Source organism: Rousettus aegyptiacus, unplaced genomic scaffold (assembly GCF_014176215.1).
Source record: "Rousettus aegyptiacus isolate mRouAeg1 unplaced genomic scaffold, mRouAeg1.p scaffold_m13_p_11, whole genome shotgun sequence".
In the NCBI taxonomy this organism is placed as follows: Eukaryota; Metazoa; Chordata; class Mammalia; order Chiroptera; family Pteropodidae; genus Rousettus; species Rousettus aegyptiacus.
The window spans coordinates 40,674,145-40,700,415 of record NW_023416286.1 but is presented as its reverse complement, the minus strand read 5'-3'; the positions used below and the strand labels follow the sequence as shown (position 1 = coordinate 40,700,415).

At 36.6% G+C, this 26,271-nt stretch overlaps 1 protein-coding gene across 12 annotated transcripts in view; it reads right to left on the bottom strand.

Annotated features, from left to right (window-relative positions):
- Positions 1-26,271, bottom strand: part of UNC5D (unc-5 netrin receptor D) — a 472,257-nt gene that overhangs the window by 104,022 nt on the left and 341,964 nt on the right. For 8 of the 12 annotated variants that reach the window (XM_016128798.2, XM_016128802.2, XM_016128799.2 and 5 more), the window contains exons 5-7: positions 15,341-15,521; positions 14,344-14,511; positions 12,464-12,628 (exon numbers count right to left, since the gene is read on the bottom strand). In XM_016128798.2, the coding sequence (XP_015984284.1) occupies positions 12,464-12,628; positions 14,344-14,511; positions 15,341-15,521 (514 nt within the window). The remainder of the gene's footprint in view (positions 1-12,463; positions 12,629-14,343; positions 14,512-15,340; positions 15,522-26,271) is intronic. The other 4 variants (XM_016128807.2, XM_016128803.2, XM_016128804.2 and 1 more) reach the window with 1 other exon arrangement.

Below are 26,271 nucleotides of genomic sequence, written 5' to 3'. Positions count from 1 at the left end.
CATTTGTAATCTTTCAAACAGAGAGTAACCAGTATGATTGCAGAATCATAGAGAACAGTGGAAGGCTATTCATCCTTTGCTCTGAAAGCCAAATTGATGCAGGCCCATCCTGGGTCAGCCATCATGGCAGCTCAACCTCTGTATCTTCTAACAGTGCCTAGATCAGAACCATGGCCTTCCCTGTGCTTCTCAGGGTTATCATCTACACAAAATTCCTCTTAACGCCATAATGGATTTGCATTCCCTCACTATTTGGTTCTACAGCTAAAATTTCACTTCCTTAAAAAATGTTTTTAAGTTTTCTAATGGATTTTCTGTCTCCAGATTACATTGTCGCATTCTTATTTGCTTGTTTAGTTTCCTTGGGTTTTTGTTTTACTTTGCTTTGTTTTGTCTTTTTTCTTCTCTAAGTAATGTAATCTGTAAGTAACATATCCTGCTCTCCAGCTGCCAAAATTTAATTTTGAAGTCCTTTCTATTTACAGTAAGGGTGTTTTATTTCATTTTTTTCTTATAAAATGGACAAAGTTAACAAGATATGCGTAAGATGAACAGTCTTCAAGAGATCATGTTTCTGAAGCAGGGCATAGAACTTCCTGTCCAATTCTACAAATGGAATATAAGCCTAGCGTAGAACTTAATATTGATAATATGTTATAGGGAAAAGTGGCTAGGGATAAAAAAAGGTGGATAGAAGAGAGACAGGCAGAAAAACTGCCTCAATTTCTATTAGCAAAGAAAGAAATTCTTACCTAGATTACCCTGTCATGACTATGTACACGTAGCACAGCTTTATAAGGAAGTAAAGAGAAAATGGTGACACAGGAAAATTATGGGCTAAAAAAAGATTTAAAGTGTTTCAGCACTAGCTGATAAGACAGGCAACACATACTTAATGGCTTTACGAAATACACATCAATTATTGCCAAATGGATGAAGGCCAATCTTTATGTAGAGGGGGATTATGTTAAAAAAATATATTAGAAGTCTTTATAATTTTCTTAAAACATTTTTTATTTAAAAATTTTTTAAAAATTTGAATTACAGTTGATGTACAATATTAGTTTAAGGTGTACAACAGAGTGATTAGACATTTCTATAACTTAAAAAGTGATCACCCTTATAGATCTAGTACCCACCTTATAGATCTAGTACACCGAACATAGTTCTTACAACATTATTGATTATATTCTCTATGCTGTACTTTACATCCCCAAGACTATTTCATAAATGTCAATTTATACTTCTTAATACTGTCATCTGTTTCACTGATTCCCCCAATCCCCATTCCATCTGGCATTAATCAATTTGTTTTTTGAGTTTGTTTCTGTTCATATACTGATTTTTAAATCTGTAGATAAGTGAAATCATATAGTATTTGTCTTTTCCTGTCTGACATTTCATTTTTGCATAATACCTGTAGGTCCATCTATTCTTTTCAAATGGCAAGATTTCATTCTTTTTATGGCTGAGTAATATTCCATTATATATAGGTACCACATCTTCTTTACCCATTTATCTATCTACTGATGGACACTTAAGTGGCTTATGTACTGTGGCTATTGTAAGTGATGCCTCAATGAACATAGGGGTACATATATCTCTTTGAATTGCTGTTTTGGATTTCTTTGGATAAATACCCAGAAGTGGAATTGCTGGGTCATATGATAGTTCTGTTTTGAATTTTTTGAGTAATCTCGATACTGTTTTCCATAGTGGCTGTACCAATTTACTATTCCACCAAAAGTATACAAGAATTCCCTTTTATCTACATCCTTGCCAACACTCACTTGACTTCTTGATGACAGCCATTCTGACAAGTGTGAGGTGATATCTCATTGTGGTTTTAATATGTACTTTCTTCATGATCAGTGATGTGGAGCATATTTTTATATGTCCATTGGCCATCTGTATGTCCTCTTTGGTGAAATGCCCATTTGGGTCCTCTGTCCCATTTTAAAAAAATCAGATTTGTTTGATATTTTGATGTTAATTTGTATGAGTTCCTTATGTATTTCACATATTAATTCCTTATGAGATATATTAATGGCAAATATCTTCTCTCATTCAGTAGGTTCTCTTTTTGATTTGTGGATGGTTTCCTTCGTTGTTCTAAAACTCTTTAGTTTGATGTAATCTCTTGTTTATTTTTTGTCCAAGAAGACATGTCCATAAAAATATTAATAAGAGCAATGTAAAAAAGTTTACTGCTTATGTTTTCTTTTAGGAGTTTTGTGGTTTCAAGTCTGATATTTAAGTTTTTAATCCATTTTGAGTTTATTTTTGTATGTGGTGTAAGCAAGTTGTTTAGTTTCATTCTTTTGCATGAATCTTTCCAGTTTTCCCATCACCATTTATTGAAGAGACTGTCTTTAACCCATTGTATATTCTTGCCTCTGTTGCCATAGATTAATTGACCATATATAAGTGTAGGTTTATTTCTGGGCTTTTTTTTTTTTTTTAAAGCTTTATTAAAAGGGAAAGTACACTTCCAAAAAGTGGAAGCGAGTCTGAACAAGAGAAGCGTGGCTCAAAAGACAAGGACTATTTCATTCTATTGAACTTTGTGTCTGGTTTTATGCCAGTACTTAGCTGTTTTGATTACTATAGCCTTGTAGTTTTGTTTAATGTCAGGTAGCATGATACCTCCAACTTTGTTCTTCTTTCTGAAGATTGTTTTGGTTATTTGTGATCTTTTGTGGTTCCATATAAATTTCAGAATTATTCTAGTTTTCTAAAAAAATGCCATCAGGTATTTCGATTGGCATTGCATTAAATCTGTAGATTGCTTTGGGTAGTATGAACATTTTAACAATGTTAATTCTTCCTACCCATGAGCACAGGATATTATATCCTTCCATTTATTTGTATTTTCTTTAATTTCTTTAATGTTTCATGGTTTTCCAAGTACAAGTTTTTTATGTTCTTGGTTAAATTCATTCCTAGATATTTTATTATGTCAATGCAATTATAAATGGGTCTGCTTTCCTAATAGTTTCATAATTTGTTATTGGGTGTGTAAAAATGCAATCTATTTCTGAATATTAATTTTTGCCCTGTTCATTTATTAGTTCTTAATAGTTTTTTGGTGGATTCTTTACGGTTCTCTACAATATTGTTTCAAGTGCAAATGATGAGTTTTACTTCTTCCTTTCTAATTTGGATGCCTTTTATTTCTTATCTGAATTCTCTGGCTAGGACTTTTCAGGACTGTAAGAGTGGACAACCATGTCTTTTTCCTGATCTTAAAGAAAAAGCTTTCAGCTTTTCACCTTTGAGTATGATGTCAGCTGTGGGTTTGTCATATATGACATATTATTCTGAGGTATGTTCTGTCTGTCCCTACTTTGCTGAGAATTTTATCATAAATGGATGCTGGATTTTGTTGAATGCCTTTTCTGTATCTATCGATATGACCATACAATTTTTTATCCTGCATTTTGTTTATGTGGTGTCTCAAGTTAATTGATTTATGTATATTAAGCCAAACTTGCATCCCAAGAAAAAATCCTACTTGATCATGGAGTACGATCTTGTTAATGTGTTGCCAAATCCGGTTTGCTAGTATTTTGTTGAGGACATTTATTACCTATCTTCATTAGGAATACTGGACTATTTTTTTCTTTTTTTGTAGTGTCTTTGATTTTGGTAGCAGGGTAATGCTGGTCTTGTAAAATGAGCTTAGGAGCCTTCCCTCCTCTTCAGTTTTTTTTTTTTTTTTTTGGTTTGAGAACGATAGGTATTAATTCTTAGACTGTTTGGTAAAATTCACCTGTGAAGCCACTTGGTTCAGGAGTTTTGTTGAGAATTTTTTTTTGTTTTTTTGTTTTTAACATTCAATTTCATTAGTTATTAGATGTTCATATTTTCTTTTTTTTCTCAATTCAGTCTTGGAAGATTTTGTATTTCTAAAAGTTTATGCATTTCTTCTCGATTGTCCAGTTTTTTTGGCATATAATTATTCACAGCATTTTCTTAAAATTCTTTTGTATTTCTGTGGTGTCATTTGTCACTTTCCTTTAATTTCTGATTGTTATTTTTGGGCCCTCTTCTTTTTTCTTGATGAGTCTAGCTATTTATTGATTTTGTTTATCTTTTCAGAGAACTAGCTCTTGGTTTCATTGACTCTTTCTATTGTTCATTTTACTCTATTTTTTTGACTCCCACTCTGATCTTCATTATTCCCTTCTTCTCCCTTTGGGCTTTTTGTTTTGTTTTTCTTTTTAGGAATTAGGTTAGATAGATTATTTGAGATTTTTCTTGTTTCTTAAAATAGGCCTGTATTGCTATAATTTTCCCTCTTAGGACTACTTTGGCCATTTCCCATAGATTTTGATTGTTGTATTTTCTTTTACCTCACAGTATCTTGATTTCTTCCTTTATTTCATTGTTCACTAATTCATTGTTTAGTAGCATGTTACTTACCTGTAACTGTGTTTTTCAGTTTTTTTTTTTTTTGTAATTTCTGGTTCCATACCATTGTGATTCAAGAAGATGCTTGATATGATTATAGTCCTCTTAAATTTATTGAGACTTGTTTTGTGGCCTACATGTTGTCTATCCTGGAAAATGTTCTATGTGCACTTGAAAAAACTGTATACTCTGCCTCTTCTGGGTGGAATGTTCTAGAAATATCAATTAAATCCATCTGGTCTAATGTGTCATTCAAGGGCACCATTTCCTTGTTGATTTTCTGTCTGACCTATCCATTAATGTAATGGAATGTTAAAGTTCCTTACTGTGACTGCATTACTGTTTATCTCTCCTTTTATATCTGTCAGCATTTGCTTTATATATATTTAGGTGTTCTTGTATTGGGTATGTAAATGTTTACAGGAGTCATATCCTCTTGTTGATTGATCTCTTTATTATGAAATGCTCTGTTTTGTCTCTGTGACAGCTTTTGTCTTACAGTATACTTTGATATAAATATTGCTACCCTAGCTTTCATTTTGTTTCCATTTACATGAAATGTTTTCCCATCCCTTAACTTTCAGTCTGTGCATGTGTTTGATCTGAAGTGGGTCTTATAGGCAGCATGTGTATGTATCTTGTTTTATTAACCATTTAGTGTCCCTGTATTTTGACTGGAGCATTTAATCCTTTTCCATGTCAAGTAATTATTGATACGTATGTAGTTATTGTCATTTTATTGTTTCATGATTGTTTCTGCAGTTCTCTGTTCCTTTCTTACTCTCTTCCTCTCTTGTATGTTGATGACTTTCTGCAGTGTTGTGTTTAGATCCCTTTCTCTATTTCTTGGACATCTCCTGTTAATTTTTGGTTTGTGATTACCATGTGCTTCATATATACCAAGTTTTGTTTTTAGCACTCTGTTAAGTTGATGGTCACATTCAACCACAATGGAAAATCACCACATGTTCATGCTTTTATAATTATTTATTTTGTTTGTGTGTATTTCTTAATTTATTGTTGTAATTATACATAATTGTCCTACTTTTGTCTTTTAACCTTTGTACTAACTTCGTAGTTGGTTGAGCTACTGTTTTTGTTGTCTTTTTTTTTTCCTTAAAGAAATTCTCCCCTTCCCTCGTTTTTTTTCTTAAAGTCCCTTTAACATTTCTTATAATACTGGTTTAGTATTGGTGAATTCCTTTATCTTGTACTTTTCTGGAAAACTATCTTTGCTGGGTAGAGCAATCTTGTTTGTAGGTCCTGGCTTTTTATCATTGAATGTTTCATGCCAATCCCTTCTGGCCTGCAAAGTTTGTTGAGACGTCAGTTACAGTCTTATGGGAGCTTCATTATATGTAACAAACTGCTTGCCTCTTGCTACTTTTAAGATTCTCTCTCTTCGTCTTTAACCTTTAGTATTTTAATTATGATATGTCTTAGTGTGGGTCATTATTTCTTCAAATAGGGTTTCAATCCCTTTCTTCTCCTTCTGGTATCTCTATGATTCAAATGTTGGTACACTTGATGCTGTCCCAGTGCTCCCTGAAACTATCCTCATTTTTAATTTTTTCTTTTTGTTCTGATTGGGTGTTTTCTATTACCTTGTCTTCTAGATCGCTGATCTTATCATTCTCATCTAATCTCATTTTGATTTTCTTTAATGTATTTTTTAAGAATTTCAGTTATTGCATTTCTCATTTCTGACTGTTGAACTTTTCACAGAGTTCATCTATTCTTCCCCTAAGTTCGCTGAGAATCTTTATAATCACTTTTTTGAACTCTGTATCTGATAGTTCTTGTCTCTACTTCATTCAGTTCTTTAATTTGAGAAATGTTTCTTTGTCTCATTTTGGCTACTGTGTGTGTGTGTATAAAAATTTATATTTATGTCTTAGGTAAATCTGCTATGTTACTCATTCTTGATAGAGTGGCCTTATATAGTAGGTATCCTGTGAGGACCAATGGCGTGGTCTCCCTGGTCACCTGAGCTTGGCGCTCCCGATATGATCCTTGTATGATCTGTGTGCCCTCGTATTATAATCAAACCTTGAATGCTGTTGGCATGGCAGTTGGTGGGATTGACCCTCAGGTTGACTGGCTATGAGGGCTCCCTCTAACTACAGTGGGCAAGCTGTAGTGTGGGGGCTGGCCCCATGGAGCGGGAGTTACCTTAGTGGGGCTCTGGTGACAGGCAAGTCTGGTCTTCATTATTTCATTTTTGGGGTTATTTGGGTGGTGGTCTGAAGCTGGCTACTCCGTGTGTTGGTTCTGTAGCCTCTTGGGATGGCCTCCAATGCGAGCCAAAGTCACCTCCCATTTGTGTGTAGTGTGGGGCCACCTGGTGGAAGCTATAGAGTGATCTGCAGTTGGGTTGGGAGGCACTTAGGAGAGGCTAGCCTGCAATCTGAAGCTAGCCATTACTAATGCTCAGCTTGGGACCATTCATTGGGGGCACCACCAAGTGAGCTGAGGCCAGCCCCCACTTTTGGGTCTTCAGTTGAAGCTACATTCTAAGTCTACACTGGTTACAACTTATGACAGGCTTAGAGCCATGTGATGGGAATTAAATGCAAGTTGAGACTCATTACCACTTAGACGTACAGGGGCATGCCTAAGCCATCCATTGCTTGTTTGGGGTTGGTGGACCTTTGAAAGGGTTTAGGAAAGTCTGCAGCAGATGTCAAGGTAGGCTGCTTTAGTTGGGACAGGGTATTAAGAAATCAACAGGGGAGAGCCTATTACCCAGATTAACAGAGTATTTAAATACATTGCTAGTTTATGCCTTCTGGGTGAGTAGGGGTAGGGCTCAACAGCAGCATCTGCCAGCACTTCTGTCCCCAGATTGAGCTGCCCTGCCCTCCAGTCCTGAAGATAGTCAATTTAGTTCCTTACACATATGTTCCTGGCACTTTTCAAGCTGCTACTTGAGATGGACACTGGAGTGTATTTGTGTGTCTGTGCACAGGCCCCTCAAGAGGAATACCAGCAGCATTATGTCTCATTCAGATGCAATCCTTGCTGGTTTTCACAGCCAGATGTTACGGGAACTCCTCTTCCCTGCACTGGTGCTCCAGGACCAATTGTTCTTTAGGGGAACCTCCACAGTTGAGATATCCCTCCTGATTCTTAATCAGCACACTATAGATGTGGGACCTGCCCATTCTGCATCTCTACTCTTCCTACCAGTCTCACTGTGGCTGGTGCTTTATGCCCTTACAGGAATTCTGTTCAGCTAGTATTCAGGTGGTTCTCAATGATGGTTGTACTATAATGTAGTTGTAATTTTGACGGGATAGTGGGATAAGACCAACACAGTGTTTACCTACTCTGCTATCTTGACTGGAACTCTTTTTATTAGCAGGCATAAAAGTAGAAAATTCTATAATAGATAACAAAGGGAAGATATTTTATGATCATTTGCTCTACATGGTTTATTTTTCAACCTCTTCATGCTCAGTTCCACTCAGGATATGTCACTTGAGTTTAAGTCTTAAAAAAAGGCACAAAAATGGGTTTCAGCCTTATAGAATTAAAAAAATGTTTTTACTAAGACACATGAGTATTGAGCTGTTGCTGCTTTATTTCCTTTAAAATTAAGCACAGTGGAAACTTTAGCCGTGAGCCACTCTACTCTGTCTCATTAAAGCCTGTTACTGACTGGTCTTTTTATTGGGTCCCATAATAGAAAAGTGTTTACTGGGGCATGGGGGAGAGATTGTTGCTAAGCTGCTAATGATACCATATGTGTGCAAATCTACATTATTACTCTTGTGGGTTTGTAATATTATATCCACATTCGTTATGCAGAAAGTAGTGATTGGACACTTTTAGGAATAATTTTTATATGAAAAGGAACACCTACTATGTACTACAAATGGAATGGAAATGGGTTAGTATTAAAACTATTTGGGAGAATTAGCACACAGTAGGAAACTTTATGACCAACTTAAGACTACATTGTGCTAGAATGGTATCTTTCCTGATTCCATTTTCATTTATTTGCTATATAGAGTTTATGCCCTAATTAAGCAATTGTGCAGTACAGCTGGTTCTGAAATATAAACTTAACCCAACGAAGTTTAAGAATGGGTCAAGCATAATTCCTAACTCTGCCTAAAGAAAGGAAATAATAGCTTTTATTTCAGTAAAGGGACAAAGATTTGTTATAATTCTGTATATAAGGTAGGTAGCCAATAAACCACAGCAAAAAATTAAAAGTTGTCTGAGCAAAGTTCAGAATGAAAACTGTCTTATTGGTGCTTTAGGAAAGATGAAGGGACCCAGGTAATTACTGTGATGAATAACAGTAAAGTTCAAGAGAAAATGCTTACCAAAGCACCTTTAATTTGATGTGATGACAAGTTCACCTTTTCAGGTGCTTCCTTTAGGTCATTTAAGTAGTTCAATAGATAGTATGCTTAGATTGATAAATATAGCTTGGTGATATTTATTTGGATTTGCTATTGTATAGATGTCTTTATCCTTGGTTTCCAAACTGTTAATTCAAACCTGACAATGTATCTATCCATCAGAAATGAAAACAAACCACCACTTAACTCTAGTTCAGAAACTGAAATATCAGTTTTGAACTGACCTAGCTTATATCTTGACTGGATGGATGGATTAAATATCAGGTAACTCAGCCTCGAAGATTTCCCCTTTCAGGCCCCTGTGGCATTTCTCTGGTTGCGTCTTGCTGCATCTCGGCACTAATACCCTCTGAAGCATATCTCTTTAATCTTCTGAAGCCAAAGCCCTTAGTTTTATGTCTGCTAGAATAAAGGGAGCAGGCTTTTCTTATTCCTAGGATCAAATTAAACACTCCATTATTTTCACCTTTCTATTCGTGTCAATGAGGTATGCACATATTATTTACCTCTGGCTGTGATCCTCAAGTTCAGCAAGTAGAAAGGACAGTGGCCAGAAAACTACCTGATTCTGGTGTTCAAGCTTAGAAAACATGGATCCATGAGTTTTTGTTTCTTGACAATCACACTGCATAATTATCTTTCTGGCAAAGAAATGTTATAGAGTGAGAAGGCATTAGAGGTTTAGCTTATGCTTGCACCAACTGCTATTGGCAAAAGTTGCGTAATCTTTTACCAGTCTTGGGACATTTATTTTCTTGTTAAGCATTTAGGTGTAGCCATCTGTGATAGCTTAACGCTAAGGTTCTGTGCTCCAGTTACAACTGACCAAGCAATCACACCCAAATATTACACTGATCATTCAGAGCTGGAAGCTCGATCTCTAGGAGAAATGCATTCCTTAGGGACAACAAAGGAAATCCAGATGCTTTGTTGAAAGCTAAATAAAATCAAAGAATTGTAGGTCATCCAAGAGCCAAGCAATGTCATTGTTAAACCTCCAAGAGAAGTTGGGAATTGAGGAATTGCTTTAGGGTCTTGTTTGGCATAGAAGAAATTCCCAAACTGTAACATGACCTAGATCCTTCACAAAGCCACTGTTCCATAAAGCTGTTGCCAGATGCTATTTTAATCAAACCCAGCTTTCATTGGATCTACCCTGAGCACACTGCTAGTTTCACCAAAAGCACTTGAACAAAGTACCAGGAAGAAGGGCAGAGTGATATTGACATCATCGAACTAGAATGCTGTTCATTGCTTTCTGCAGAGATAGTAAAATGTTATTCAATGTTGTTAATATTCATAGCTACTCTGTCTAAAAGGGCAGAATATATCCTGGTGTTCGGCTCTTGTAAACATACTCCTTTCTCACTGACATGTTTCATTCATCGCAATGATTTCATAGGCTTCTTCACTTTTTTCCTCAAAAAACTTAATCATTGTAGCCATGAAGATGCCCTGATCAAATGTGACAGACAATAATATGTATACTACAAAGACAAAGGATGCTGGAAAAACCGTGCGTAAATAGAAATGGGTAAATTGAATAGAAAAGGCTCACACAGCATTTTAAACTCATTGAAGGGATTTAACAGTGAGCTCAATTCCAATGCTGAATATATTCCAACCCTCATTGTCTTTCTAGCTATTTCATTTCCACTTTGAGAGAATATCCATTAAACATGCGTGACTAAACGCATACATGACCAATGTCCCTAGGAAAGGTTCATTCAGTAAACCGATGAACTATAGCTGTGGCTAGCTGCAAGGAAGGAACTAAGCTTTGGAACTTCACCAGTACATATGCATCTGTGGTGGTTAATTTTATGTCAACTTGACTGGTCTATCAGATGTCCAAATATCTGGCCAAACGTTATTCTGTGAAGGTGTTTTGACAGAAGACCAACATTTAAGTCAGCAGACTGGGATAATACCTCTTCCTGGTTCTACAGAAGCCTGTCAATCTTGGACTTGCCAAATTCCATAATCACATGAGTCTAGTCCTTATAATAAATCTCCTTTAAATTGTATATGTATCTAATTGGTTTTGTTTTTCTGGAGAACCATGACAAACACAACATTTCAAACTTTAGAGTTTGGCCACTACACTCTAAGTGCTGGTAATTTCTTTCAGTCCTACACAGAATTCTTACTCAACTGACAAATGCCTATCTAGCATAATAGAATGCAAATAATATTCCTGTATTTGATAACAATTCTTACCTTAGGGGCTAATCGTTTTTTGTCTTCAACAATAACTATAAGTATTAATCAACTAATGCATAGATTTTTTTTTTTTTTACTAAGTAGAAGCCCAATTGGTGATTGACAGATGTTGTTATTATGATTATTTAAAATTCAGTAACCAAATAGTTATGTTGTCAGTGCTTCCTTAGAAGACTTATGAGTGTTGCAGTCCTAACTTACCAATTAAAAAATATGGCTGTGTTAAAAAACAGTCACACTTCAAAGTTATAGTTCAGAAAAATCTAGTTGCAGTCCAGGGTAGTTTTAAGTTTCCTGAAATTTTGAAAGGGTGAAGGCATATGGTTGGAATCTTTTTATTAGAGGCTATGAGACCTCTATATTGTACCCGACACATGCAGGTACTCTGCTCTATTAGGGCTTAAACAGTAATCATTTTAACCAATGCATTAACCATGTAGACTTATTTTGAGAAAAAGGACATGTTTGAATATGCTTGCCTTCAAGGGCACCCAGTCATACTGATGTAGGAAAATAAATCCAACTTAAGTATTTCCTTCATCCTGCCATCTTTCCAAATAAAAAGTGACACATATCCTGGTAAAGATGACAAATTACTATTGAGCTATATTATTTTTTGCTGTATCTTGAATTTTGTTTTTTAAGGACCTAAGCAAACTCAGTATATCTTAGCTAAACTGAGTGCACAAGTAGAAAAAGGATTCATATTTATTGAGCACCTACTTACTCTGTGCCAGGAAATATTCAAATATATTCTTTTATCCTTTAGTCTTGATAATAACCAAAAAACGGGTACTGCTTGGAGTATTTACACTCAGAGAAGGTAAGCTGTTAAGTGACTTGTCTTGGGTGTCATCAAGCTACTAAGGGACAGCACCAATTTAAAATCTGTCTTTATGTGACTCTTGCAGGAAGTCAGAGCTGGAATAGTGTAATCTCAGGAATAAAGTAAAGGCTTGCAAGTTCTGAAACGAACATTCTATCTCTTGCTCTGTTGGACCAATTTGATACAAAGCCATCTACCTCTTCAGGTGTCATATCCTCCTCCCACCCCCATAATTTGTATTGCCATACAAATTACCATACAGTCATAACACATGTCCCTTGCCACAAAAACCACGGTCTTGATCAGTATTAATTTCATCAAACTTAAAAATGGTGGCTATTAAAAAAAATAAAAACCTTGCTAAGCTAAAAAGTTGAAAACATTTTCTGAAATCATTTCTCTTAAAACTTTATCTGGTGAAATTAGTAAGTATACACATTTATGAAACTTACCATGACAAAATATTTAAAATAATCCCATCTCAACTAAAAATCACATTTCTTTATTTTTACCCATTTTCTTTTTCTTCTTGGAGATTTTGCTTTCTGCTAACTTATTTGACCAAATTAGGATTATGATGTTTTCACATTATGGACAAACACTGAAGATGTTAAACAGAAGGTGTTACCTAGAATGCAGAGACCATCTGTGCAGTTTTCAGATTCCTGGCTTAGACCTTCACAGAATTTGCCCCCATTTCTTGGGGGCGGTGCTGTGCACTCCCGGATCCGCAAATGCTCGCACTCAGGACTGCAGACTGACCATTCACTCCACACTTCCCAGCTCCCATCCACTTCAAAGGAAAACAAAAGGAACCATCATTAGAATGAATCAGGTAGCTGTAAGGAGAGTCATCCTAGGACTGCTGTTGTTCTTAAAGATGAGTTTTAAAGAAATAACCACCACAACAAAAACAATATATTCATTTATCTTCTCTCCATGGTTTCTTTCCTAAAGAGATATGCTAGCAAAACCGGTGGTGTAATTCTCAGGATGAGACCAATTATTGAATTTAGGCTAGCGTTCAAATTACCAGTGCCCTTGGGCTGGCTAATAATGCCATTATCCATTCTTTCCCAGTCTTTCATGCCCAAGTGCATCTCAGATGGACAGATAAACTATGTGCAGTAACCAATGGTTACTCTGTCACTTCTTTGTGTGTTGACAGAGAGCAGAATGAACTATCTGTAAGCTCTAAAAGCCCCTGAACAATAAAAAGTTAAACCCATATATATTGATAGTATTAAATTAAAACAGGTCAAACCCCAAGATACCAGGACTTACATAAAAAGAATTTCTTGGGTCATGGATTGCTGCTGTATGTAGAAACGAACAAACTGAATTTAATTCCGCTAAAAATCAACCCTAGAGATTATGGCAGCTGTTTGAGGCAATTGTCCCATAACCTCCTAGGAATAGTCCAACCATTCTAATGTGGGTTAAGATATTGAAAATTTTAATCTAGAGCAATTAGTGAGGACTAGTGAGGGTAACACAAATTACTGAACTTGCAGCAAAATGTCTGAGTCCTTGTCTTGCTTTTGTCAATTCATTGGCCGAGCAACCCTGAGAAAGTCACTTAGCCTTTTGTTAAAACTCACAACACAGAGTTCAATGACGTTGCATGTGTAAAAGTATCTTGCATAGTACCTGGCACATAGTAAGCACTCAATAAAATATGAGTTCAAAAATGAAACTCCGAGAATACCCCGTGATGAGAGCCTCACCTTAGCTTTGAGTGGAATTGGATTTGAAATTTTAGACACAAGGCTCTAGTCCAGGGTCTTTGGAGTTAATGTTTTATAAGCATGTGTGACCCAAGATCAATTTATTTCTCAGTGGGAGGATACACTTTCCATAAAGTCATCTTCCAGCTCATCTATTTCTCATTGTATAGATTCAGTTAAAGCCAGTAAGTGATGAACAAAAGAACTTATAGAAGCAACATTTGGCAAATGAAATCTCTGTTCAGAAAGGAAGGCAAGCACACATCAAATCTAAAACTGCTGTGATACTATACAATCTCTGCCAATTGTATTGTAAATACAAAGTTAAAATTCGTAAAGTTAGTTGATTGGTAACTGATGATAAAGGGACAGATTTTTGGTACCTGTTTTCCTTAAAGACAACTCACTTAATCCTTGCAATTATACACATAAATGCCACAAAATGGGAGAACCCAAGGAGAGAAGGGGATGGCTTGGCCCAACTAAACACAGGTGGTATAAAAATACTTCAAAGCATTTGGCTTATTGATGGTGAGTGTCCAGGGTCATCTGAATATACGTATATATGTGCATATGTATTTAAATATATACACACACATGTATGCCCCTAAACAGAGGTATTTCACCCAGAGGTATTGACTTCTACATTAGCATTCTGGACAAAGGCTCCATTCTAAGAACTTGGGTGAGGGGTAACTTTGAGAAGGTTATATTGAATGCTTCACACCAGCTTAATAGTGTTGGTGGATCAGAAGGAAAAGGGAATCTACATATATCTCACCAGGACAAAGAGAAGTGCAGGTAATTTTCTGCACTGACATTCCCTCACAAAAGGCCCCACCATTGAGAGGAGCTGGGTTGGTGCAGGTCCGGGAACGTTTCTGCCATCCTCTACCACAGCGAACATTGCAGGCTGACCACTCTGTCCAGGAAGACCAGCCTCCATTCACTGAGAGAGAAAAATGGGGAGGGGAGAAAAAAAAGGAGAAAGGTTTTTACTGATTGCCTACTATGTGCAAGCCACTGTGCCAGGCGTTGTGAGTTGGGCATCCAGGGACCAACAAACTCTGCAGACCCACACTTACTGCTCCATCTTGAGGCAACAGTGGGGCTTCATCCCTGTCCCTCCATCTATTCATCTGCTATAAGGAGGGACACGGGCGATTTTCTTTGCAGGAAAATTATGAAAAAATAGAACTCATCAAAATATCTCTAAAGCACTTGAAAATGTAGAGTATAAGAAGAAAATATCAGCATTTGAATTTCTATTGCTTTAAGTGCTTCGAAAATAAATCCCCAGGGCTCTTGTACTGTGGAAGGGAATGCCTTTACTTAGATAGCTGGGGTTTCTTTTATGCTATACCTGAGATATTCAGCAAATAAGTAATGTTTGTTTTTGGTGGATTTCATATGCCAGGAGAGGGACTGCCCACAGAGAGTTTGGGGAGAATGCGGGTGGGGAAGCAGAAGTTGCCCACCTCAATTCTTTTCAAATATAAATACAAGAAAAGAAAATAAACAGCTCTTAAAATTATTTTTTAAAAGAGAGAGAGTAGAATGTCATTATCTCACGAAGTCCAACATCAGATGGAAGAGCAAACATTAATAGCAACAGGAACATGTTCTCACCTGCCAAATGGGAGTGACAGGACAGAGCATTGTAGTGGATGACCCTCAAAGACCTTTCAGCTCTAAAAGTTAAAATTTTAATGAAATGTACATCTACTTCTCTGCTTTCCATCCTCCCTATCTATTCCTAGCCTTTGGGCTTGTCTTACCGTAAACCACTACTGTGGCTGACAGGCTCCTCCTCTTGGCCACGATGTTGGCCGCCATACAGGTGTAATTCCCTGAGTCTGAGAGCCGCGCCTGCCTGATGATCAAGTTATGGTCAGCCCTGGTGTCAATGTTCTCATCTTGTTCAGAGTCAATGGGCTCCTCGTTTTTCAGCCATTCCACCTATAAGAAGAAAGGAATATTAACTTTATAAGTCATTAAAAACAAAACAAATAACTGTTTTGGAATTGAAAGAGGAGTAATTTTGGTGTGTAGCAGGGAGATGTACCTAACAGAGCAAGAACAATGCTTTTTTCCTCATTTCATATCCCATCCCTTTTATTTAGTAAATTTAGTATATTCAGGAAATGAAAACTCAAGTTAATAAAGTGGAAGCAGGAAAAGGACATAAATATCCTATTGACTTTGACCCATTTTCTAAAAATGCAGTGTAAGAGAGAAAAGAGGTGACTGCAATTAGGTCATTTCATTATATTTGATTTTATTACAACTCTGACGATATTTCAAAACTAGTGCAAAATGGAGTCAGAAGATGAACACATGTGCAGAACTTGTACTTGAGAGGATATTATGCTGTCGGACAACATTTTAAGTCAATACCTTTGCATTTAAACAAAATTTTAATGAAAGTGCGATAATGTACAAAGGCCAATGTACTGTAGATTTGGGTAATCATATATAAATTCAGTTCAAATCTCAATCTTCCCTAATTTGGGGTATAAGTTTTTCTTTCAATGATTTAATAGACACTTGGGCCAGGGTAGATGCCTGACACATTTAAGGCTCATCCTTTCTTCTGGAGGAGCTCATGTCTCACACCTCTGAGAGTAGGCCAGTCTCATCTGATTTGATTTTTCTAGCTTGCTCCTGGAAAAACTATTTTCTTCTTTCCATTTTCACCCTAATCTTTGGTCCAGAATTCTCTCTCCTTGGACACCTGAAGAAGATACAGATGGATAGAACCTTCTGCTCCCTAGATCCTCCTTGCAGGTAGGGTACACCACCCTTAGCCTCCCCTATTACATCAAGCAGACCACTCTTCCCTTGAACTAACTGCTTTCCTTAATCATTTTGTCCTCTGCTCCCACATCTGTACAACATCTTTACTCTCTCCCACCATTTTGGCAGCACGAGACACATCACTTATTTGACAGTAACCATTTAGCTCTAGTTATCAGCATATGTTAAACACAGTAGTTTAATAGTCACTTAAAACTACAAAGGCGGTGGTACACCAAAAAGACATCACACAGAAGCATATACACCAGGGGACTTTTGATTATACCCTGCCCAGTATAAGCATAATTGAAACTTGGTTTTAGAATAAGATGCCTCGTTTCATGTTTAAACCTAATATCACCAATGAACTAATGACATCTGTTATATAACTATTTAGTTAACAAGGAATTCTTGGTCTCTATAAAAAGAGATTTACTTATCAGAAGAAAACCTGTAATGATCCCATATAATGATATTTATCTCAAGTACTACCCCATCAATGAGTTTTGAGTACCAAAAATCACCATCCTGTATCTACCCTAGAAAATGTCAGTTTTAGATAAGAAAATACCAAATAGCCAAAAAAAAGAGATCTGATATCTGCATTAAAACATCAAGAACTGAAAAAGCAACATGACACAAGGCCATAAAGTAATGAAGCAAGATGGCTACCAACCCCAGCAACTCCTGCTGGCATCAAAATGTTCCCGCGTGGAGGTGTGGGACTGCTAATGAGTCAGAGCCCAAAAGCACTGATCTGTTTAATAAAGCAGGACAGTGCAACCAATTTTAAATTACATCTGACCACCGGTCTGTGACAAAATGTCCTCCATTCCCCACTAATGTTGCATATTTCACAGTTGTTCATTTAGTCATCTGACAAATGAATATTCAAATATTTATTGAATGTCAGCTTGTCCTGAGAGTTGGGTAAAGTGAGAGAAACAAAACCAGCATAGTTTCTTCCTTCATGGATTTTATATTTTATAGGTACAATAAAAATAAACGAGTAAATGCACATCGTCCCCCAAAAATAAAAGCTGGGAGTAATACTGTCAAACAATATCTGGAATGAAACACTTACTGTAAAGCCAATATGACTGGATTTTTAAAATCACCATCACTGTTGTGTCACTGGACAGAACAAACTGGTCTGCTAAAAGTAGGTCTGGAGAGGTTTGTTCCTTCCCATTCTCCTCCTGGCTCAAAGTCAGAGTAAATTGCCTATTTTTCTGATTGTTAATTCTCTATTCTTGCCATTTGTAGCACCAAAAAGTTGTTTCTGCACATCCCCATCGCAGTCATTTTCCCTTATACGCTTCCTTCAAAAACAGCTGGTCAGGAAGTTAAGAAAATCTGGCCTGGCCCATAAGTAAATTATGCCTAGTGAATTAAACGGCCAGAAAGAGTCCTAGGGCAGTGTCCCTGGTGAAATCAATAAGTCCTAGCACCTGGAAATCAAAGAAAGCTTTCCTTCACAAACCTTGGCCCAGAGGAAATTAAAGCCACAATCATTAAGTAGAGGTTTGGCTTCAAAATAAAAACTGATATAAAAATAAATTGTATACATGACTAAGTGACCAACGAACTAGGAAAATATCTGCCACAAATTTGATAGATAAAAAGTTAATATTATGATAATCTGAGGAACAATAATCTGAAGAGCTTAAAAACCACAATATATATATCACCTTATAGAAGTTGATAAAATCCCATCCTAGGTAACATGGCATAAAGATAAATACACAATTAAAGGGAAAAAAATGGCAATTAAACAACTGAATATTCTACACTAATAAACAATGTGAAATTTTTTCCTATGAAAATACAAATTATACACAGACACACATATACATGTAGTTTTCATTTTTGCAATTGGCTTGATCTTTGCCAAAAGTTCAGAGAATGAGACATTTCCTCTATCACTGCTCTGACTTTTTTTCTCTTTTGGGATGTCAACAATAGCCTCTTAAGGAACAGGGCTGTCTGCTGCTTCCATTGTTGCCTCCCCAGTTGATTCTCCACCAAGAGATGAGATCATGTCATTTTCTAGCTTGAAATCCATCGATGGCTCAATTCCCACTTAGAATAAAAGCACAAATACTTACCAAGTCTAATAAAGTCCTTCTGAAGTCTAGCTCCCTAATCAATTCTCCACCTCTGATCCTCAAAATGACTTCTGTTCACTTCGTTCCAGCCCTATTGACTCCTTCCTGTCCTAGAAAGCTCAAACTGAGTTCCAACCTCAGTGCCTTAACGACAGCTGAGTCTTCTGCCCAGTAGCCTTTCCCACAGGTGTTCCCAATGACTCAATCCCATTTTTCATTTAGATCTCAGATCAAATGTTCTCTCTTCAGAGCTCTTGCTTAACAACCTTTTCTAATACACCAAGCTCCCTCTGCTCCCCTCATGTTGCTTTCATTTTCTTTCTAGTACTTATTTCCATCTGATGGTTGTAAAGATAATGACTTTTGTTCTTGTAATTACGATCTCAGGAATTTACCAAAGAAAATGTTAGGACTAAAACAAAAATTAACCACAATACATTATTTTTGGTAGATAAAAGAAAAACATGTCAAAGCTACATGCCAAATAATAGAGCTTTGTTTAAATAAATCCTGGTTCAACAATATGATTTAGTATTATATAAGCATTAAAAGTCATGATTCCAACCACTGAACACAGAAAATGCTCATAAGACATGAACGAGTCAAAATGCAAAATTAAGTGCTATCATAAATTTATAAAACAAAACACAAATATATGTGTGTGTATATACATGTTTTAAAGATGAAAAATGATTGGAAGGAAATATGTTCACAGAGATTTTAAGAAAAGTCTTTGGGTAAGTTTTCCTGTTGGTTAATTGTGGCACCGTCAAGGAAAAGCTATTTAGTAATATGAAAAAAAAATCACTTTACCTTAAAAATATCTCTCATGTAGCAGTTTTCAGATTTATATTTTGCTATAAAACATTTCCTCAAAGTTTATCTGAAGCTCAAAATGAAAAATAGATTAACAAAGTAAGATCTTATGACTGACGCAGAAGTGAGGGTATCACAACCTCAGAAGTGAGGGGCCCTAAGCTGAATAGGCTTGGCTACACTCAGGACCACTGTCTGCATAACTCCAGGGGAGATCATTCACTTCCTTCTCCTTCTTTGTCAATCGTGCCTTGTAGGGTTAGATGTTTAATGTACAACTTGTACCACCATATAAGTTGACCCTGCCATCAAATCTACCCCCTACCCACCCACATGTACCACGCGCATATACAATGATCTACTACCGAGTCTCCCCAGATCATAGTTTGAAAAAAACATTGATAGAGGCTGAATGAGGTGTCACAGGTATACATATGCTCTGGATACTTGCTGTTTATGGTGTCACAACTCAGGTTCATCAATCCAATTACGTCTGTAAACAATCAGTACATGAGTAGACTCCTAACTGTGGGACTGTTCTTTAAATATAACTTAATAGTTTATCCATTTAACTGATGGCAGGATCATTATGAAGAAATCAGTTTGGTATTTTCCTGGGCTTATAAAAGTGACAAATTGTTCTTGGATTTATGCTTTTGCCACTTAGAAAAATTTTAAAACATCTTTGATGAGCTAAGTGTTCCTAATGTAGAATAGTTTAATAGAAAAAAAAATTCCAAACACCAGTTGTTGCAAATTCAAATGGTCCTGGGGCCAGAGAAGTAACATAAATTAGTGAAGTGATGTTGGGTTCAGGACATCCATGTGCATTGCTTGCATATTAAAGACAAGGGACTGTTCTTCATTTCCATGAAGGAATGAACTCACTCTCATTTTCTTTAAAAAATGTTATTGTGTTTTGTCTCCTTTTGCTTTCCCACTTTAGACAGATGTGAGTATTTAAAAAAAGTAACAGTGCTAGTGCAGTGAAAAATACCAATGAACTCATTTTATCTTAAAAATTTTTTTTTTTTTAAGTGTATCGGTGGTCTTCAAATTTATGGAGTATTTAACCTCTGTGTCAGTATGTGTGTGGAAGTGGTGGCAACTGTAACAAAATGAAGATCACACAACCTGTGCAAAAGTGCAGCCACTAGTCAGGTTCAGACTGCTGTTACCAGTGTAACCAGATCTTCCATCTTTCACGAGAAGCCAAGGAAGTGTATTTTAATATTTCTTGATTCTAACATGATGACTCCTATTACAAAATATATTGTTAAGGGCCAAGCATAACATATCCATAAACCAGAGTAGATTTACTTCCTCTTCTCCACAGATACTACAAAACCTTTCTGGCACCTAGCGCATGTTATCACAGAGGAGCTCAATATCCTCTTATGAAGTTAATTCCTTTTCATTAAATCTGATACTGCTATCATCCTGGAATATTATGGTTCATGTGTGTCATTGCACACTCTCAAGGCTTTCTCATGAAAATGACTGGCAAGCATCAAAAATTTTGAACTTATGTATAGCATCCTTTCTGCAAGTATCATAATGGCATGTGTACTGAGTTTAGAAATTACTTTACAAAAGGTTGCCAACTCTGGAAAGCCCTAATTAAGCTCTTAACAAAAGCAATACAAATTTTTAAATTAGCATTATGGGATCAATACATTGACCCCCTTTGAGGCTAATGGTCATTTGGTATCATTGATCCAAATGATCTCATGCTAACAGGTCATCTCTTTGACAGAAAGGCTTAACATTCTGGAGGGTTGTTGGAAGCATCTCACCCTCAAAGAAACAATTCTTTATCTGGTTTCTGTTAATCTGGTTTATAGGGACAATCCCAGTTAGGAGCATATGAAGAAACTAGTTACTTAGAGGTAATGAGCTTATGGATTTGCAGGATGCTCGCATCCATTAGCATAGTGTTATGTACAGATGGTCTGCAATTTGTAGATTTTTCCAGTTTATAAACAAATCTGTGAAAGCAGACCATCAAAGACAATTAGATTTCGTGCCAGACAGCATGATCAGTTCCTGATCAGTCATTCTGGTTAGCCGGGGACAGAAGGTATGTAATTGACGAGCCTATAGATTTTTCTCAACAATAGGCAGCATGGTGTAATTGGACAGGGAGGAAACCTCCTTTGGAAGAGTGATGGATTGATGCTTTGTAGGAGATTAGTTTGCCTGAGACCTGAGTTACATTTGAAAATGTTTGCAGGAGTCCTAATATTTTGCTTCTTGTGACCTTTTGTCCAAGACATCTTAGTGTGTGTGTGTGTGTGTGTGTATATATATATATACACACCTAAATGTTTATGTCCATCAGAGAGTATGTCAGAATTCTCACACTTCTGTTCTTGTTCTTAATATTCCATAAGAGAGTGGGGAGGTGACTACGGTTATTGACCATTTTGGGGAGGGGGCAGGGGGCAACAAGACTAGGAAGAAAAAGCCTCTTTAATAGGCCAAGTCTCTTCCCACGCAGGATCCAAAGCCTTTTGTCCTTTGATTCTAGACAGTATCAACTTGGAACTCTCCCTTCATATTCCACAGAAAATGCCAATGAGCACTATTTATTGATATTATTTAACAAGTGCTTCTATCCCTCAATTTCAGTCCTCTATCTTAGGATTTGTTAGACTCTATAAAATTGAGTTGCTCAGATTTATGACTTTTGAAGCTTCTCAATCCATCTACTTATTGCCTGTAATCATTTTCTTTCTGTGCTGTTCCTTGGCAAGCTCTTTCAGAACATGAGAAATATTTTAAATTTTCTTATATATTAAGTAGAACCTATTTCTGAGGATGTTCAATGGCATCTATTAAATAAATGTTATAGCCTAAATTGAGGTACATGCAAATTTAGAAGCTGCTGTGATATACACATACAATAAAACTTGAAGTTGTATTTTGGGGTGATACCAAGGGAGAGGGGATATTATTTAGGTGCCAGGTTGTACATACACGTGGTCTAGAAAAGAGATCGTTTAGTTGTTCTCACATGTATTCTGGGAGTCACTAATATTTTATAAAGGCTATCTATGGTCTCATGTTGAATTTCATGTAGCTCCTCAAGGTGAGTTATATGGAGTAATAAAGACGGCTTGGGAAGGCAAACCTGTCTGATGCGACAGGGTGTTCAGGCCAGGCTACACAAGTGGAAACACGGGATGGCCACAGTAGTTCACAATGCGGTCATTCCTACAAAACCTGTCAAACGTTTTGCCATTATCATCTTACCAAACACCAGGTGTGACTGGATATCTGTGAGGAGACAGGGAAGGCTGAGGCATGCACCAGCTCGTGAAGGGCTAAGCTGGAATGGCAGACAGGAGTTGGGGCAGACTGGGCCAGGCAGAGTGAAGATGGGTTCCACGGCAACCGTGGGGAAACCTCTAGACTTCACACCCTACGAAATGGATCTAATCAATAAATTTCTCATTCACTTCAAATCATAAGTCTTGATAAAATTGATATTTCCTAGCCTAAAATTGAGATCTAGCATTTCTTATACACTAAGTCCTCTTTTAAGCAGTCTACCTGTATTAAGTTAATCCTTAAAACATTTCTATCAAGCAAACAGCATTTTTATCACCCTCATTTTACATATAAAGAAACAGATGTTAACTAGTTTTTCCAAAGTCATATATTTAGTTAATGATAGAGCCAGAATTTGAATCAAAATTTGACTCCAAGTCTTGCTTTTAACCATTGTCCTCAGTCATCAATATAGTTTGCCAGACTTGGGTGCAATGACCATCTTATTTGAAGAATAATATTAACTTTTATGTAGAATTAAAGACACACACACAAACCACCCTCATAGATATAGAAAGCAGATATGATGTTGCCAGAAGCAGGAGGCTAAAGGGTACAAACTTCCAGTTATAAAATAAATAAGTCATGGGGATCTAATGATTAAAGTTAACAATATTCTATTACATATTTTGAAAGTTACTAAGAGTATTTTTTAAAAGTTCTCATCATGAGGAAATGTTTTTGTAACTCTGTAAAGTGATGTTAGACTTATTGTGGTGATCATTTAAAAATGTACACAAATAGTGAATCATTATCTTGTACACCTGAAACTAATGTTACATGTCACTTATAACTGAAATTATTTAAATTTAATATTTGTCCATGAGAAGAATGATAGCCCTCTCAAAGTTATCCAGTGTTTCATTTTGCTTTTTTAGTGATGAGCAAAAGTGAGTGAAGCGAGTAGTGCATAAAATACTTAAGAAGGCCAACTATATCTAAGGCTGTTGGGTTACTTATAGGAAAGTAGTTTATTTCCTGAGAAAAGGGGCATGCGTTTCTGGCCTTTCCCCTGTTTGAGCAAAAATGCGATTCTGAACAAATGGCAGGTGTCTTGTAATCATGAAGAAAAGGAAAAGAACTCATAGAGATACTAGTCACTGTCTCTATACTTGCAACTGCACAAATTGCTATTCAATACATTATTTCATTTGATCCTCATTATGATCACTAACCACCCTTCAAAGAAAAGGAAATCTTATTTTCATTTTACAGATTACATGATTTAAGGTAACATACTTGAGAAATGGTAGAATCAGAATTAGTAGTCTTCAAGTAATTTTTCTTCCACAAGACATTAGCAATTTTCTTACATCTCTAATTGACCAAATGAGGGCACTACTCCTTAGCACTTCCCACACTTCGACTTGGCATACTCAGGTAAGTCCTGACTGGGTCTTAACCATTGCACAGTGACATCCCTCTGCTCACAATGGAGCATATTATCTTCTAATGTTAGAGGAGGCCATTACTTGCTTTGCCACTTTCAGATTTGATGTCACCTGTCTTCCTCTCTCCTTAATATTTCCTTCGAGTTATTTATAACAGTACTATCATGTTTCCCCTTTGTCTTCCTCTCCTTTCCAGAATGTACAGATTGATTTTAAAGCCACCTACACTGCAGTTTCTTCAATTTAGCTCCACTTATCTGATTATGCATCACAAAAGGAAGCAGAAATTCAGCTTAATTGTGAAGCCATGGCAGCAGAGCCAGGCAAATGATAGGAACCTAATGATCACAGACAGAATCACACTCCCTGATGCTGAATGAAATGACAGACACGAGTACCTCTGCAGAAGCCTGAATTCCGGTTATGGAACTTTATGTTCTGACATTGCGTGTCTCTTGTCAGATCAGTGTTGTCCTTTAACTTCCCCATTTCAGTTATGAAAGTCAGGTGGAGCCTCATGTTAGTTTTTAAAATTCATTTGACAGGTAAATGGTCTCTGGGAATGTGAATACTCTGGATCCGTAGTTCACTGAAACTGCAACACTGTCGTGAGCGAAGACTGAGACATGTTTACATTACTGTAAAGCATTTACAAGAATGATGATCAGAGGGGAAAGACAACATTAAACAGATGAAACATAAGAGTGAAGAGAGGCAGTCAAAAGACGGTCTGGAAGGGAGGGTGCATGCTGCCATTCACTTTTCAGCTGTGTTTTCCATAGTGCGATGAATCCTGCTCTTTGCTAATTCTACCTTTGCTTGCTGCCATCTGCTAGGGGAAAAGGAATTCTGGTTTTGAATCTTTGATGAGGCAACACATAGGAGAGGGCTTCCAGAGCTTGCTATCCCAAGGAGTGATCTCAAATATAACATCCCACTTCATTTTAAAGGATTATTTTAGGATAAGAAGAACTCTCTAATCAGATTACAAAGAGCCTCAAAACTGTTTCTGAATTTACATTTCCTCCCACAATTTCTGGCATGTAAATAAGGTTTTAAGGTGATGGCGAGGGGATATTAATTAACAATCCCTATTTTTGTTCCTTGCTACGGTGTAATATATACTCCAGTGCTGAGACAACGGCCATCTTATTAAAATTAAAGCATTAAAGATTCTAAATGTTCATATCACAAATTGGTTTTAAATGCTGCTATCTTAGTTATATCTAACTGGATAAAAAAATGCAAACACATATCACTTACACATATGTATACACACACCATCTGAGAAATCAAATCTGTTCAGAGTAACAATCCCATCAGTCACAATGAAAGGCTAATCATGTAATGATCTACAAAGGAAATGCAGAGACAGGTATGGATTAGCTCAGCTTCCATATACTGGGTGGCTGAGAATGAATTAGCATAATCATAAATTTGTTCCAATTACAAAAGGCAATTATCAGAGACCAGCTTATAGCATTATCAAAATGAAATCAGCGAAGTGCACTGACATTCCAGGTAGATGCCACTGAGTTAACGGTGCTTAAAAAAAGGCTCTGTACTCATTCATCCTTCATCCCTTTGTCTACTGTCCATTCCATCCAAGTTACCTTTCAGCTGACAGGCACAAAGCCATCGTGAAAGGAGAGAAAAATACATTCTTTAAGAAAAAAATGTGCTTAATAACACAATTGCAAAATAAACAAATTCAAACTCTAGTCTTGTATGGATAATTTCTCTAGATCGGTGGTTCAGATAGTGCTTTTGAATTTTAGACAAGAATTCACGTCGTCGTTTATGTTCTTTCCAAAATATTGATTAGGAATAAAACTGTGACTAAGCCTATCATTACCTGCTCCAAAAAAAAAGTTCTTTATGCAGAAATGTGCTGTTAGCAAAGGTAGGCCCACTGCTGTTCATATATTTTTTTTTCAATTTGCCTTTCTGTTATAAATAGAACCTGTTGCTTTATTAACCACTGCCAACCTGGAAAGCAGACAGGACAGTCAAACACAGCTGAAAGGGCAACTGAATGTAAATAGCTAAGATTTTATACAGATGTTGTGCCCAGCACTTAAGGACACAAACATTAAGGACACACTCAAGAGATTGCAGATTAATGAGACAAAAAGGTATTTCTATTGTAACTAAATACAGTAGGTTTTACTATTACAGAGGATGGTAGGCCAAAGTGGAGTAAACAAGGGAGGAGAAAGAAAGGTGGACGTAATACTTTAATTGATCATCTCTTTATGTGTATGA